Source organism: Arvicanthis niloticus, chromosome 3, assembly GCF_011762505.2.
Source record: "Arvicanthis niloticus isolate mArvNil1 chromosome 3, mArvNil1.pat.X, whole genome shotgun sequence".
NCBI classification, from domain to species: domain Eukaryota; kingdom Metazoa; phylum Chordata; class Mammalia; order Rodentia; family Muridae; genus Arvicanthis; species Arvicanthis niloticus.
Window position 1 is genome coordinate 31,625,725 of NC_047660.1, and position 13,366 is coordinate 31,639,090.

General features: G+C 40.8%; 1 protein-coding gene and 1 pseudogene across 1 annotated transcript; one reads left to right on the plus strand and one right to left on the minus strand.

The window, feature by feature from the left end:
- Nucleotides 1-4,201: 4,201 nt before the first annotated feature.
- Nucleotides 4,202-8,898, minus strand: LOC117705177 (splicing factor YJU2 pseudogene; annotated as a pseudogene).
- A 2,060-nt stretch (nucleotides 8,899-10,958) lies between these two features.
- Nucleotides 10,959-12,644, plus strand: LOC143441645 (endogenous retrovirus group K member 5 Gag polyprotein-like). Its single transcript, XM_076930517.1, has one exon. The coding sequence runs from the start codon at nucleotides 10,959-10,961 to the stop codon at nucleotides 12,642-12,644; it is 1,686 nt and encodes a 561-aa protein (XP_076786632.1).
- Nucleotides 12,645-13,366: the final 722 nt, after the last annotated feature.

A 13,366-nucleotide genomic window follows, 5' to 3' on the forward strand; every position in this document is an offset into this window, starting at 1 on the left:
CTCTCTTTCACCTTCTCCTCTCCTTATTCCGTCTCTTCCTCTCAGTACTCCTCCCCCCTTAGTTCCTCCTACATATCACCCTTCCTGTTAAAATAACACTTTTCTCTCAAAATACAATTAGAGCATAATTATTCCTAATTGTACCAGTGAGGTACAAGATAATCTTAATACCCAGTCCATCATTTTGTTGACTAACCAAAACCTCTGTCATCTCTCCTAACTAAAATACTTAGTTTTGAATCTGGCTTTTTCCTTGGCTTAGAATAAATATCAGCTGAAAACCTTCCACTCAGATCTTTTCTCTCAAAGTAAATAGCCAGGATTGGCTATGAGACTATAGGTCTTCAACCCCGTCAGAAATCTAGAATGACTGAGTTAACTGAAATTATGGGAAGCACAAAGCATAGCTTCTAAAACTTAGGCAATTTATAGAGACCACTGAACACCTGGACAGCCCCTATACTACAGAACATTGGAGCATCAAATCTTCAGCCTTCTGGCCCAGAATCATCTGACAGACCTTAGTGATGCAGAATTATTAAGGGCCGATTACTCTGTCTTGGCAGATATAATCAGTCAACTATTCCAGAAGTGTGTCCTTTTCTGGACAGTAATTTGTCTGTAGATGGAAAGAGGCAATTTTTGCCTTGTGGCTGTCTCTGCACAACTGGAGTAACTCCAAGGATGCCCAATTTTGTCTTAGAATCCAAGACAGGAAGCTGTCAGGAGCAGACAGGTCTCTAATCAAAATGAACTTTAATACAGAAATGTTTGTAACTTCAATTCTGTGGACTTCTGACGTTTTAAAAACCAACTATCCATGTAAGATAAACTGGACTGCTGTCTGTTAACTCCTCTCAGCTATTTCTAAATAAAACATAGAGAACACCCTAACAGTAAACTCTAAGCCATGAATTTGCTATAATCCCTTAACTCACAGGCTAACCATCTCAAATCAGTTAAAAAAGTTAAAGAAGGACTGGGTCTAAGCCTTGTATTCCTAAATGTGTTATACAGGCACAATGCCTATGCGAGTACCAATATTCATCTCATTTTTATATCAATAACAAACTCATACCAATGAAAACCTTAAATTTGAAATCAAAGTAAATTTTGTACCATTTAAGAGATTATAACTTCATCTTGATACTAATTATACAGATTTCTATCAGTAGGTTGTGGCTATGCACTAAATCCTAGTTAATCCTCCCTGTTACAACAAAACCTCTACTTTTCCCTAGAAAGACAGTCCAATATTAACCACTTTAGTCCCCAAGCCCAGGGAATAGGGGCACTGACTCTTCATTAACTTCTTCAAGCTGATTACAGGTGTTGAGATATTTGAAGAGGGGTGGGGGGAAGTGTAAATTGGTAAGCTTCTGACACTGTGTCTTCACTGCATCCAGTTGGAATTCCAGGACATCGGAGGTTTGAGAGGGTCTGCTCAGTTTGCTTGATGAGTAGATGAGATTGGGAAAAGATCTTAACCAATCCTACATCCGATAGAGGGCTAATATCCAAGATATACAAAGAACTCAAGAAACTATACTCTAGACAACCATATAACCCTATTTAAAATGGGGTACAGAGCTAAACGAAGAATTCTCAGCAGAGGAAACTCAAATGGCTGAGAAGCACCTTAAGAAATGCTCAACATCCTTAGTCATCAGGGAAATGCAAATCAAAACAACCCTGAGATACCACCTCATACCAATCAGAATGGCTAAGATCAAAAACTCAGATGATGGTAGATGCTGGCGAGGATGTGGAGAAAGAGGAATACTCCTCCATTGTTGGTGGGAATGCAAGCTGGTACAACCACTCTGGAAATCAGTCTGGCTGTTCCTCAGAAAACTGGACATAGCATTACCTGAGGATCCAGCTGTACCACTCCTGGGCATATACCTAGAAGATGCTCCAACATATAATAAGGACATATGCTCCACTATGTTCATAGCAGCCTTATTTATAATAGCCAGAAGCTGGAAAGAACCAAGATGTCCCTCAACAGAGGAATGGATACAAAAATGTGGTACATCTACACAATGGAGTATTACTCAGCTATTAAAAACAATGAATTCGAGAAATTTATAGGCAAATAGATGGATCTAGAAATTATCATCCTGAGTGAGGTAACCCAATCACAAAAGAACACACATGGTATTTACTCACTGTTAAGCAGATGTTAGCCCAAAAGCTTGAAATAGCGGAGACTCAACCCACAGAGCACATGAAGCACATGAAGAAAGAAGACCAAGAGGGGAAGCCTCAGTTCTACTTAGGACGAGTAACAAAAATACTCAAAGGAGCAAATATGGAAACAAAACATGGGACAGAAACTGAAGGAGTAGCCATCAGGAGACCATTCCACCTGGGTATCCATCCCATGTACAGTCACCTAAGCTAGACACTGATGTGGATGGCTAGAAGTGCATGCTGTCAAGAACATGATATAGCTGTCTCCTTTGAGGTCTGTCAAAGACTAACACATTCAGAGGACGATGCTCACAGCTAACCACTGATATGATATATATTCTTTTTACCGACTTGAGAAATTGTTAGATCTGTGTCTTCCTGCAAGTTATATGTCCTGACATTGATGTATCCTTGACATTTTGCCATTCAAGTTGGCCATTTTTCAGTGTATTGTGCTTGTTCTGTCTTTGTCTAAGTTTAATAGCATTGGTGTAGCAGGCATAGTGTATAACTGATTAGATTTTACAAAATGACATATAGTGTATTTAAAAGAAATCAGACAGGAGAGTATAAATTTCTTTTTTTTTTTTTTTTCTTTTTTTTTTTTTTTTTTTTTTTTTTTTTTTTTTGGATTTTCGAGACAGGATTTCTCTGTGTAGCCCTGGCTGTCCTGAAATTCACTCTGTAGACCAGGGTGGCCTCAAACTCAGAAATCTGCCTGCCTCTGCCTCCCAAGTGCTGGGATTAAAGGTGTGCGCCACCACCGCCTGGTGAGTATAAATTTCTGAAACAATATTTTATCCAAAATTTATTTAATTATGCTAAATGTGTTTTAGTAAAATTTATCAAAATATATGGTATTTATGGTGGATTATATATATTGTGGATTAGACAGAGTCATCTAGAAGAACAGAGCTAATAAAATATATACATTACATATAAGCATTTGTGGATCTGAATAAGCATAAGTGTTTACGAGCACTTGCTATTTTGTTGAGTACTGTGTTGAAACTGTGTTTCAGTTTCCATTATTTGTACATTCACAACCATCTGTAAGTCTATTTCCCAGTGTTCAGAAGACCTCTTCTGGCCTGCAGTGTCTCTAAGTACCCGTGTAGTATACTTTTCTATATTCAGCAGCTCACTCATACATATAGTAATAAATCTTTAAAAAGCAAACTGTGATTTATTAAACTGATTTACATGAATGTCTTGGTAGTTCAATAATACCATGTGCATACTGGTAAGACAGAGATATTAATAGGTGCTTAAGAAGCGAAATTATTTGCCACCAGAGATCTCTTCTGATACTGAATAAGTGAAGAGCTATGAAGAGTGACTGTTTTCATTTATTTTTCTTATAAAGGACAGCATTTATTTGGAGCTGGCTTACAGGTTCAGAGTTTCATTACATCATCATGAATGCAAGACCATGGCAGCATCCAGACAGGCATGGTGCAGGCAGAGCTGAGAGTTCTATGAATTCATCTGAAGGCTTCTAGAGGCAGATTGACTTTGAGGCAGCTAGGGTGAGGGTCTTATAGCCCACACCCACAGTAACATTCCTACTCCAACAAGGCTATACCTTCTAATAGTGCCACTCCCTAGGCTGAGCATATAGAAACCATCACAATGGGTAACTCTGCTTCTGTTGTTTGTTTTTCAATTAATTTTCTATTCTTTCTTGTTTTTTGGAGTGCTACCATGTTGCATGGGGGTGAAGCTGTGAGTATGGTTGGGAGGATGATGCCCAGAGTCCCTGCCCCCTGTCCCATGTTAGACAGTATTCAGATATGTGGCAGGAAGGGACCTGCCAACAGGCTCCACACAACTCAAGGACTGAAGGAGTGGACCAGGCTGTCCTGGGTTGCCTGGGGACATTGCTTCTCCACACCCTGCCAAGATCCATGGCAGAAAGAATCCCAAGGCCTTTGCTAAAGGTATTTGCTTGATCCCATCTCCTCATATTTTGGATCTATGATGCCACGGTGGGCATCACTGATGCTCAGCTGTCACTGTCCTCGCTGTCCTCATTTGCACCCAGCTGGCTCAAAGAGGAACTGCCAGGTGTCTGGGGTGTAAGGGTTGGTGGCCTTCCTGCTCTCAGATACCAGGACCTGCTCTGAGTCTTCTTGGCTTCTGTCTTTTTCTTCTTCTTCGGTACAATCAAGCCTGCCAACTGTGCATTGCTGCACAGGGCTTCTGCCATCCTCTTGGTACCTTGTCGAGGATGGTTGTGGGGTTGGGTCTTGCAGCTACCCGTGTTCAGGAAGGTGGAGCCTCATCCTCTGAGTCAGAGTCTTCCAGCCTTTGATGGCAACCCTCCTCCAGCAAGGCCTCGGTGGTGGTGGTCTCACGCTCGTCTTCCTCCTACTGCTGCTGTTGCCACTGCTCCTGAGACAGGCAGTGTTGCCGCAGCATGGCCTCGAAGTCCACATGTGCCTGTCACTGGTTCAGGTCTTTTAGTTCTTGCAGGTTTTCCAGCACTCCCATCCCCAGCTTAGAGTCCTTTGTACGGTTCTCTAGGACCTTTATGGGGTTGTTCAGTTTTTCATCCTCTCGCTCCTTCTACACATGCTTCTCCTCCTCCAGAAGCTTCGCGACCTGGAAGTTGTGTGTGACCCCATGCTCCACGGTGTAGTCAGTGTTCTCTTGGTCTGTCTTGAAGGTGATCTCGGCCAAGCAGCACATGCACTTGATGTAGAATCGGAAGATTGGCAGGCCCAGGTATGCTCGTTCTGGACTGTTTCCATCCTGGCATTGAACTTCTTTCCCTTGTAGATGTATTCTCCACATGTCTTACATCTCATGTTGAAGTGGGGCATCAGCCACACCACATACTGCCAGTCCTTGGGCAGCTTGAGTTTAGGGATTTTCTATGGGTCAAAGTCAGGTAGGTAGTATTTTTTCAAACTTTCCTTTCAGACATTTTAGCTTCCTGTTCAATGAACAAGGGAAGAAGTTGTTCTCTTAGTCCTCTAGGAGTTTCTAGGATCACAGTAACTCTGCTTAGTCTGTAGTCTAACTAATGGGCAGCTGTGAATGAAAGTCCAAGGCTCTAGCAATTGCTCAATCCCGCAAGGCAAGCAAGCGAAGCAGATAGAATCTTCCTTATTCCAACGTCCTTATATAGTTCTCCAGCAGAAGGTGTGGCCCAGATTGAAGTTGTGTGTCACCACGCCTGGATCTGGACTTGTTTTGGCCCAGGCTGACCTTGAATTCAGCGATCTCCTTGATTTCCTGGGATTCATAGCCACTATGCCTCAAGACCTCCATAGAAGATACAGGTCAGAAACTTCTGTCCCCCAGCCTCAAGATCAGGATCAGAGGCCTTCCAGTTCTGGATTGTAGTTCTTTCCAGATAAAGTCATGTTGACAACCAAGAATAGACACTACAGAGACCTATCCTTACAAGACTGGGCATGTTAGAACTCCAAGCTGGGTTAAAATTCCTCTAGCAAACTAACTATGAAACCATGGGTGCAAATTAATCCCTTTCATTTATAGGTTAACTTTAATTAGAGCATTAGAATAGTAACTAAGACAAGAACACATACACTTTCATTTTTAATGAAGTTCATATGGGATATTAGTAATCTATTTTTGGAATATTTTTCATCACCATTGAGTCAATGAACCAATGTAATGGGATAACAATCACAATACTGCTTGTGTTTTCATATAAAGCAGCTTTTTTTAATGGTTGAAATTTTTGATCAGGAAAGTGAATGTGTTTACATACATAATATTTCCGTTTTACTTTCTCAGGACTTTGAAATGGCCTAAATATTTAATCATATAGTTCGTTTTATCAGACTCAGTGAACACTAAAATATGGTTTAGCTCTAGTTTTTTTTTTTTTCAGTCACATATTATTCGAAGGGGATATTTCACAAGTACATAGATACAAGTTTGGGAAACACAACACATAGTAACAGACATAGTGACTGAACATCTTAGCTTGCATTCTCATAAAGCTTCAGAATCCTCTTATTTCCAGTCATATTTGATGGGTTTTCTGTATGCACATACAAATTAAAGAATCAATGGGTACAGAACAGTCTGTTCCTTACAGGTAGTTCATGTCATATGTTTACTTGATGGAACATTATCATTCGTTTTCTATGAAATGTCAGGAAAAGTGTCTTTTCTTAAAATGAAATAGCTAAATCAATAATATGGTAGGGACTTGCTCTACAATCTCAAAACCTCTACCCTGTATTTCATCAATGTGGATATTCAAATGGATCTATCCAGCATCTATAATTAACCGTATCACCTTGAATAATATGATTCTGCTGGGTCTTATGGCCCACCCTGTTGCAGGCAACATTAAAAAAGAACAGCAAGTTCACAAGCTATGCCCAGCATTGGGGAAGCCACATAGCACCAGCAGGGTCTATTTATCTCGAGAGACTCTCTGGTCCAGAGCTCCCAAAATCTCTCTACCCAGCTTGCTAAGTTCCCACTGGCAGGTCACTACCATGCCAGCCCCATGCTTCAAAACTCCCACAGCCTTTGTGGTGCACATCTGGCAAACACATGCTTTCCTAGTACAATGACAGATGTATATAGGTTTTAGTTCATGAAATGTAAATTATAGATACTAAGTTTTCTTATTTAATGTGCATCATAAAGTCAACAGGAAAAAATATATTTCTATGGTAACTAATCTAGTTCCTTCTACTAGTGTGATAAAAACCATGCCAAAAAGTAAGTTGGTATAGGAAAGTCTGAATGTTGCCTTCAGGTTGCAGCTCATAATCACAGAAATCCAATACAGGAACTCAAACACAGTCTGAATCACAGACTACGTAACAATTCTACTTACAGTTTTACTTGCCTGGTGGGCTCACCTTAGAATCTGACACAACTAAGGTCCACTGGCCCAGGGCTTTAACAGCCTATAATAAACAGGGCCCTTCTATATTACCCCTCAGCCAGCAAAATGCCTCATATATGCACTCATTGTACAATCTAATGAGGCAATCTCTCAATGGTGATCCATTCTTCCCAAATATACTTAAGTTTAGTTCAAGTTGTCATAATCAATAATTATTATAAAGTTATAAATATAGTAATGCATTCTATAGACATGTACTTTATATCCCAATAGAAAGCATTTTGCATAACGTCAAACTGAATATTTTCTCAATTTTGATGGCATCTGCACCATAAATTCCATTAAAAAATAATGAAATAAGCTACAAATTACAAATTATATTTATTCTCAGATACTAGTATTTGTGAATATAATTTCCTAAGAGCAACAGACAGGAATAATGACTACCAAATATTGAGAGTATTATAGTGTCGGGAGTCATAATGGGACAAGCTAATAATGAGCAGATGATCATCCTGAAATGCTTGCCTCGGATTATCATATAATCTGCGACGAGTGTGCCCCATTAGCAAGGCTGTGGTGGACGTGATTTTGGGAAAGATTCCTGCTATTAATATGCTTTTCCCATTATTACTATTATTAGACATATGCTACTATCACCAAGCAATAGCACACCCCTTTGTAGCAGATCTCTGCAGATCCACGAAGATGTACTGTCTTGTAGTGATACTATACAGACCAATAGATGACTTCTTAAGTCTTAATGATGATCCTATAAGAATTCCTAAAATTATATCAGTGATTATTAAGTTCTTTTATATCGGGACTGCTATTAAGTCCCTTAGGCATAGTCAAACTGCAATGAGAACTCTGCCAGTCTCCTGAGTGTTATCAGTTAATTGCCCCAAGAGTGATAGTAACTGGACCTTCTCCTGCTTAGAGCACATTCCAAGAGGTCATAAAACCATTAGCCTAGGTTACTAGAGGGAATCCACAATTTATTATAGGTACCAGGACAGAAGAGAAAATATTGCCTGGGTTTATCTATACAAAACTTCACTAATTTCTTAAGTTATAGTTTCAAACTTTCTGCGAACCTGTAGAGCTAGACAGGTGATGAATGTCTAGTTAGATAATTACTCCTAATGGGTATTCATGTAAACATTCTGTGTTGTAAACTTCTATTTCAATTTATGACTTGAATTTTGGTGTGAACTTGTGATGAACCTTGTAACATGTGACCATGTACTCTGAAAGATGTATAAGTTCTGAGGACAAAGAGATCACAGGGCAGTTAGAATAGGAAGTTAGAATGAGCAGTTAGAATGGTGAGTTAGACTAGTCAGTTAGTTAGACCCCATCGCCCTTTCCTTTCCCCCTGACTAGAATTTTTCTCCCTTAGAATTTTACTTTGTTAGAATCTTTTCTTCTTCCCCACTCAGGACCTTTCCACGTTTCCCCTCAGATAGCTTCCATAGGATACTTTTTACACTTAATAAACTCTATAGTAACTTTTCTAAAGTGTCTTTTCTTCCTGCAAGTTAGAGCCCAGCAGTTCCTGCTGAGATAGAACAAAGGCCATGTTGCTTAATCCTCTGCTGTTAGGCTACAGGTGTTAATCACCTAAGCTTGCAGTCTCTTACCCTCAGAAGTTTTTAGGATAGTACAAGGCTATTTACTTAACACCTTGCTGGTCTTAGGGCCAGGATGCTGACTGCAGGTCAGCTACAGTAGCATAGGGGCTGCCTCGGAGAAGAACCGGACGGTGGGAGGAGGAGAAGAAAGAAGAACCAGCTGCATCTCTCTCTCTCCCCTTCTCTCACCCCCAAGCCGGGGGCGAGGGGAATGGCTCCCGGCATCTTTCTGGCGCCCGAACAGGGACTTCTTGAGGTAAGCCCCCCCAAAAGATATTCTGTGTGTATCTTGGAAGAGCTAGGGGTCTCGCCTAGGGCCTAGCTAGCCCACTGATTTGTGAAAGTTAGTTCAGGACAGGAGAGCAATCTGAGTGGCTTGAAAGAAAGCAAAACCCCCTTCTAGTTTGAAAGAAAGCAAAGAACCCCTGCTTGAAAGAAAGCAAAAGTCCTCTCTAGCTTGAAAGAAAGCAAAGAACCCCTAGCTTGAAAGAAAGCAAAAGTCCCCTCTAGCTTGAAAGAAAGCAAAGAACCCCTCGCTTGAAAGAAAGTAAAGACCCTCCCGCTTGAAAGAAAGCAAAAGTCCCCTCTAGCTTGAAAGAAAGCAAAGACCCCCGCTTGAAAGAAAGCAAAGACCCTCCCGCTTGAAAGAAAGCAAAGACCCCCCGCTTGAAAGAAAGCAAAGACCCCCCTCTTGAAAGAAAGCAAAGAACCCCCCGCTTGAAAGAAAGCAAAAGTCCCCCCTAGCTTGAAAGAAAGCAAAGACCCCTGCTTGAAAGAAAGCAAAGACCCTCCCGCTTGAAAGAAAGCAAAGACCCCCCGCTTGAAAGAAAGCAAAGACCCCCCTCTTGAAAGAAAGCAAAGAACCCCCCGCTTGAAAGAAAGCAAAAGTCCCCCCTAGCTTGAAAGAAAGCAAAGACCCCCGCTTGAAAGAAAGCAAAACTCCCCTCTAGCTTGAAAGAAAGCAAAGACCCCCGCTTGAAAGAAAGCAAAAGTCCCCTCTAGCTTGAAAGAAAGCAAAGAACCCCTCGCTTGAAAGAAAGCAAAGACCCCCCCGCTTGAAAGAAAGCAAAGACACCCGCTTGAAAGAAGGCAAAAGTCCCCCCTAGCTTAAAAGAAAGCAAAGACCCTCCCGCTTGAAAGAAAGCAAAGAACCCCTCGCTTGAAAGAAAGCAAAGACCCCCCCCGCTTGAAAGAAAGCAAAGAACCCCCCCCGCTTGAAAGAAAGCAAAGAACCCCCCGCTTGAAAGAAAGCAAAAGTCCCCCCTAGCTTGAAAGAAAGCAAAGACCCCCGCTTGAAAGAAAGCAAAAGTCCCCTCTAACTTGAAAGAAAGCAAAGACCCCCGCTTGAAAGAAAGCAAAGACCCCCAGCTTGAAAGAAAGCAAAGACCCCCGCTTGAAAGAAAGCTGAAGACCCCCGCTTGAAAGAAAGCAAAAACCCCCGCTTGAAAGAAAGCAAAGACCCCCGCTTGAAAGAAGGCAAAAGTCCCCCCTAGCTTAAAAGAAAGCAAAGACCCTCCCGCTTGAAAGAAAGCAAAGAACCCCTCGCTTGAAAGAAAGCAAAGACCCCCCCCGCTTGAAAGAAAGCAAAGAACCCCCCCCCGCTTGAAAGAAAGCAAAGAACCCCCCGCTTGAAAGAAAGCAAAAGTCCCCCCTAGCTTGAAAGAAAGCAAAGACCCCCTCTTGAAAGAAAGCAAAAGTCCCCTCTAACTTGAAAGAAAGCAAAGACCCCCGCTTGAAAGAAAGCAAAGACCCCCAGCTTGAAAGAAAGCAAAGACCCCTGCTTGAAAGAAAGCTGAAGACCCTCGCTTGAAAGAAAGCAAAAACCCCCGCTTGAAAGAAAGCAAAGACCCCCGCTTGAAAGAAAGCAAAGACCCCCAGCTTGAAAGAAAGCAAAGACCCCCGCTTGAAAGAAAGCTGAAGACCCCCTTGAAAGAAACCCCCCAGCTTGAAAAGAAAGCAAAGCCCCCCCCACGCTTGAAAAGAAAGCTATTCCAAGCCTGAAAGAAGGCAAAGCTGCCCCACCCCACCCTACCTCAGCCTGAAAGAAGGCACCCCTACAGGTTGCTGTTAAATATTTAGCTCTAAGAATTATATATGTATGTTCAGTCTGAAAGAAGGTATCCAGTACGTTATTGATAATTACATAGTTGTCTGTACTTTTTACTAGGAGTTTTATTGACTAGTATTAGGCACTGGCCTGCTATTTGGTACTGACCCTGTTAAGTGTAGTTTGTAACTATCAGTGAAGATTTCAACAAATACTGCTAGCACCGAAGTGAATCAGGATGGGACAAAGCGAATCTAGAGACAGAGAGTTTTTCATAGATGTTATCAAATATACTCTTAAGAAAAAAGGCATTAAGGTTAACACTAGCCAGTTGACTGACTTTCTTCAGTTTGTACAAACAGTCAGCCCCTGGCTCCCAGAAAGGGGAAGCTTAAATGTGGATACATGGGAGAAGGTAGGTTTAGATATTAAAAACTGGTTTTCAGAGAATGGAGGAAAAGGTATGCCCCTTACAGCATTTGCTATTTGGAATGTGCTTAAAGAAACATTAGCAGATGAAAGAAGGGCCTTAGGTGCCCAAGAGGCACCAGATTCACCTCCTTGTGAGGGGACTCCGTTACTACAGTCTCACTCAGGATCTAAGAAATGTCTTAATTCCTTGACAGAAAAGTCTGAGAAAAGTAGTTCAGGAGAGAGTAATGGTGAATCAGAAGAGGAAAGATCTACCTCAGAGGAGGAATCTGACTCTGAAAAGATAGTAACAATGCATCATAAACATAAGTGGCCTACCATGCAGCATTTAAATATAAGTCATTCCACAAAACCCCCTGAAAAAGGTAAAAAGAAAGCAAAGGGGCCTATTGGATCTGCTGCTGGTGTAATTCAAGCTCAGCAACAGGACAAATTGTTAGGCTGCTTCCCAGTGAGTATGCAGAATAACAAAGAGGATAAGGATCCCTTTCAGGAACCTTTGGCATTTAAATTGCTTATGACTCCTCATGATTGGTTTAAAATTGCCAGAGCCTATCTAACTAGAGATGAATTTTTACAGTGGATGGATATATTTAAGAACTTGGCTCAAAAAGAGTTATCTAAAATGTCTGAAAAAAAGAAGGGAGTGAAAGAGTTAACATACGAAATGTTTATGGATACAGGTGAATGGTTTGAAGTAAGGATTCAACAAAAATTTACAAAGGAAGCTCTAGTAAATAAATCAGCTGCAGCCCTAGAAGCATGGAGAGGCTTACTTAATAGAGATACAAATACCAAAGGCCTTGCTTATATAAGCCAGGACCCAGAAGAACTTTTTGAGGAATTTGTAACCCAGCTAAAGGGGACAGTGGAGAGTATGGCTCTTAGCCCTGAGGCGAAAGAAATTGTTTTAAAACAACTGGTCTTTATGAATACTGAACTTGCTTGTCAGTCTCTTCTAAAGACAATTAAAAAATCTGAGAATTTATCTAAAGTTGAGGTTGCTACTTCATATTTTCAAGGTGTACCCACTACAACAACCTCACAAGGCCAGAACATTATCCAAAATCTTACTAATAAAGGGCAGAAAAAATTTAATAAATCAGGCTTTGCTCACAAAAGTTATTCAAATAAGAGGCCTGGACCTATCAGCAAACAATGTCCCAACAAGGCAGGAGATGCCATAAATCTTAATGCTCCTGACCTCACTCAAAGCAGAAATTCAAGAGGGTGTCATCCTAATCTGAAAGGGTACCACTGGCGTAAAGAGTGCCAAACTAACTTTCATAAAAATCGTACTGCCTTATCTGGTACTACTATAATCCCTAAATATACAAAAGTCTTATCAAGTCAGAAGAACTGTGTGAGAGACCTACCTCAGGCCCCTCAAACATTAGAGGTAATTCAACAGCCTCAGGTGACCAAAACATTTGTCAAAGGACTATATACAGACAGCACAGAACTGAGCCTCCACAAAAACATTTACTTATGACTTCTCCTCAAATTATTAAGATCTTAAAAGAAATTTTCCTCACACAACAAACCTTTGAATACAAACAGAGCTAGTAAAATAGCCACTGTCTTTTAAATACGAAGGACAAACCCCTTTCTAAAACCTCTAACTGCTTTACAACTATTTTACAATCTTAGCCCCAACTTTCAGAATCACAAGTCTTGCTTCAATTTAGAAATTGCATTTTCTCTATTGGACATGCTCAAGTTCATTCTATACTTTCTGGTCCTATGCATGAAAGTAAGGATTAATTTAATTTCTTAACAAAAGCCTGTTGTTTTTCCTACAAAGGTAACTTAGCAAAATCTTACACTGCAAATCATCATTGCTCTCAGTGAAACTGCTCCTGCATTCCTGCAGAGCTCTTAGCTCAGCTTGGGAATTAACCCCTGATGACCCTGGGTCCTTGTGATTTAAAACAGAGAAATGTTACACATGTCCTGTCTTTGAAAAGTTAGCCTTTATTCCTGACATATGGACTCTTAATTCTCATTGTTATTTATGTATTTTCCTAATTGGGAAAACTTTCATAGATACGATACAGTATTTGTTTCATTAGTTTATAATACTAAGGGCTTAAAATCAGACAATGCCCTTGCTTAAACTTAAGAAGCATTCAAATATTGGTGTTTCACTCTTAGTTTCTCATATTCCACTGGCATTCCTTATAGTTCACATGGACATGCTATTGTGGAATAAGC

Coding starts and splice junctions, on each gene's coding strand:
- LOC143441645 (XM_076930517.1), top strand. CDS start 10,959: ATGGGACAAAGCGAATCTAGAGACAGAGAGTTTTTCATAGATGTTATC.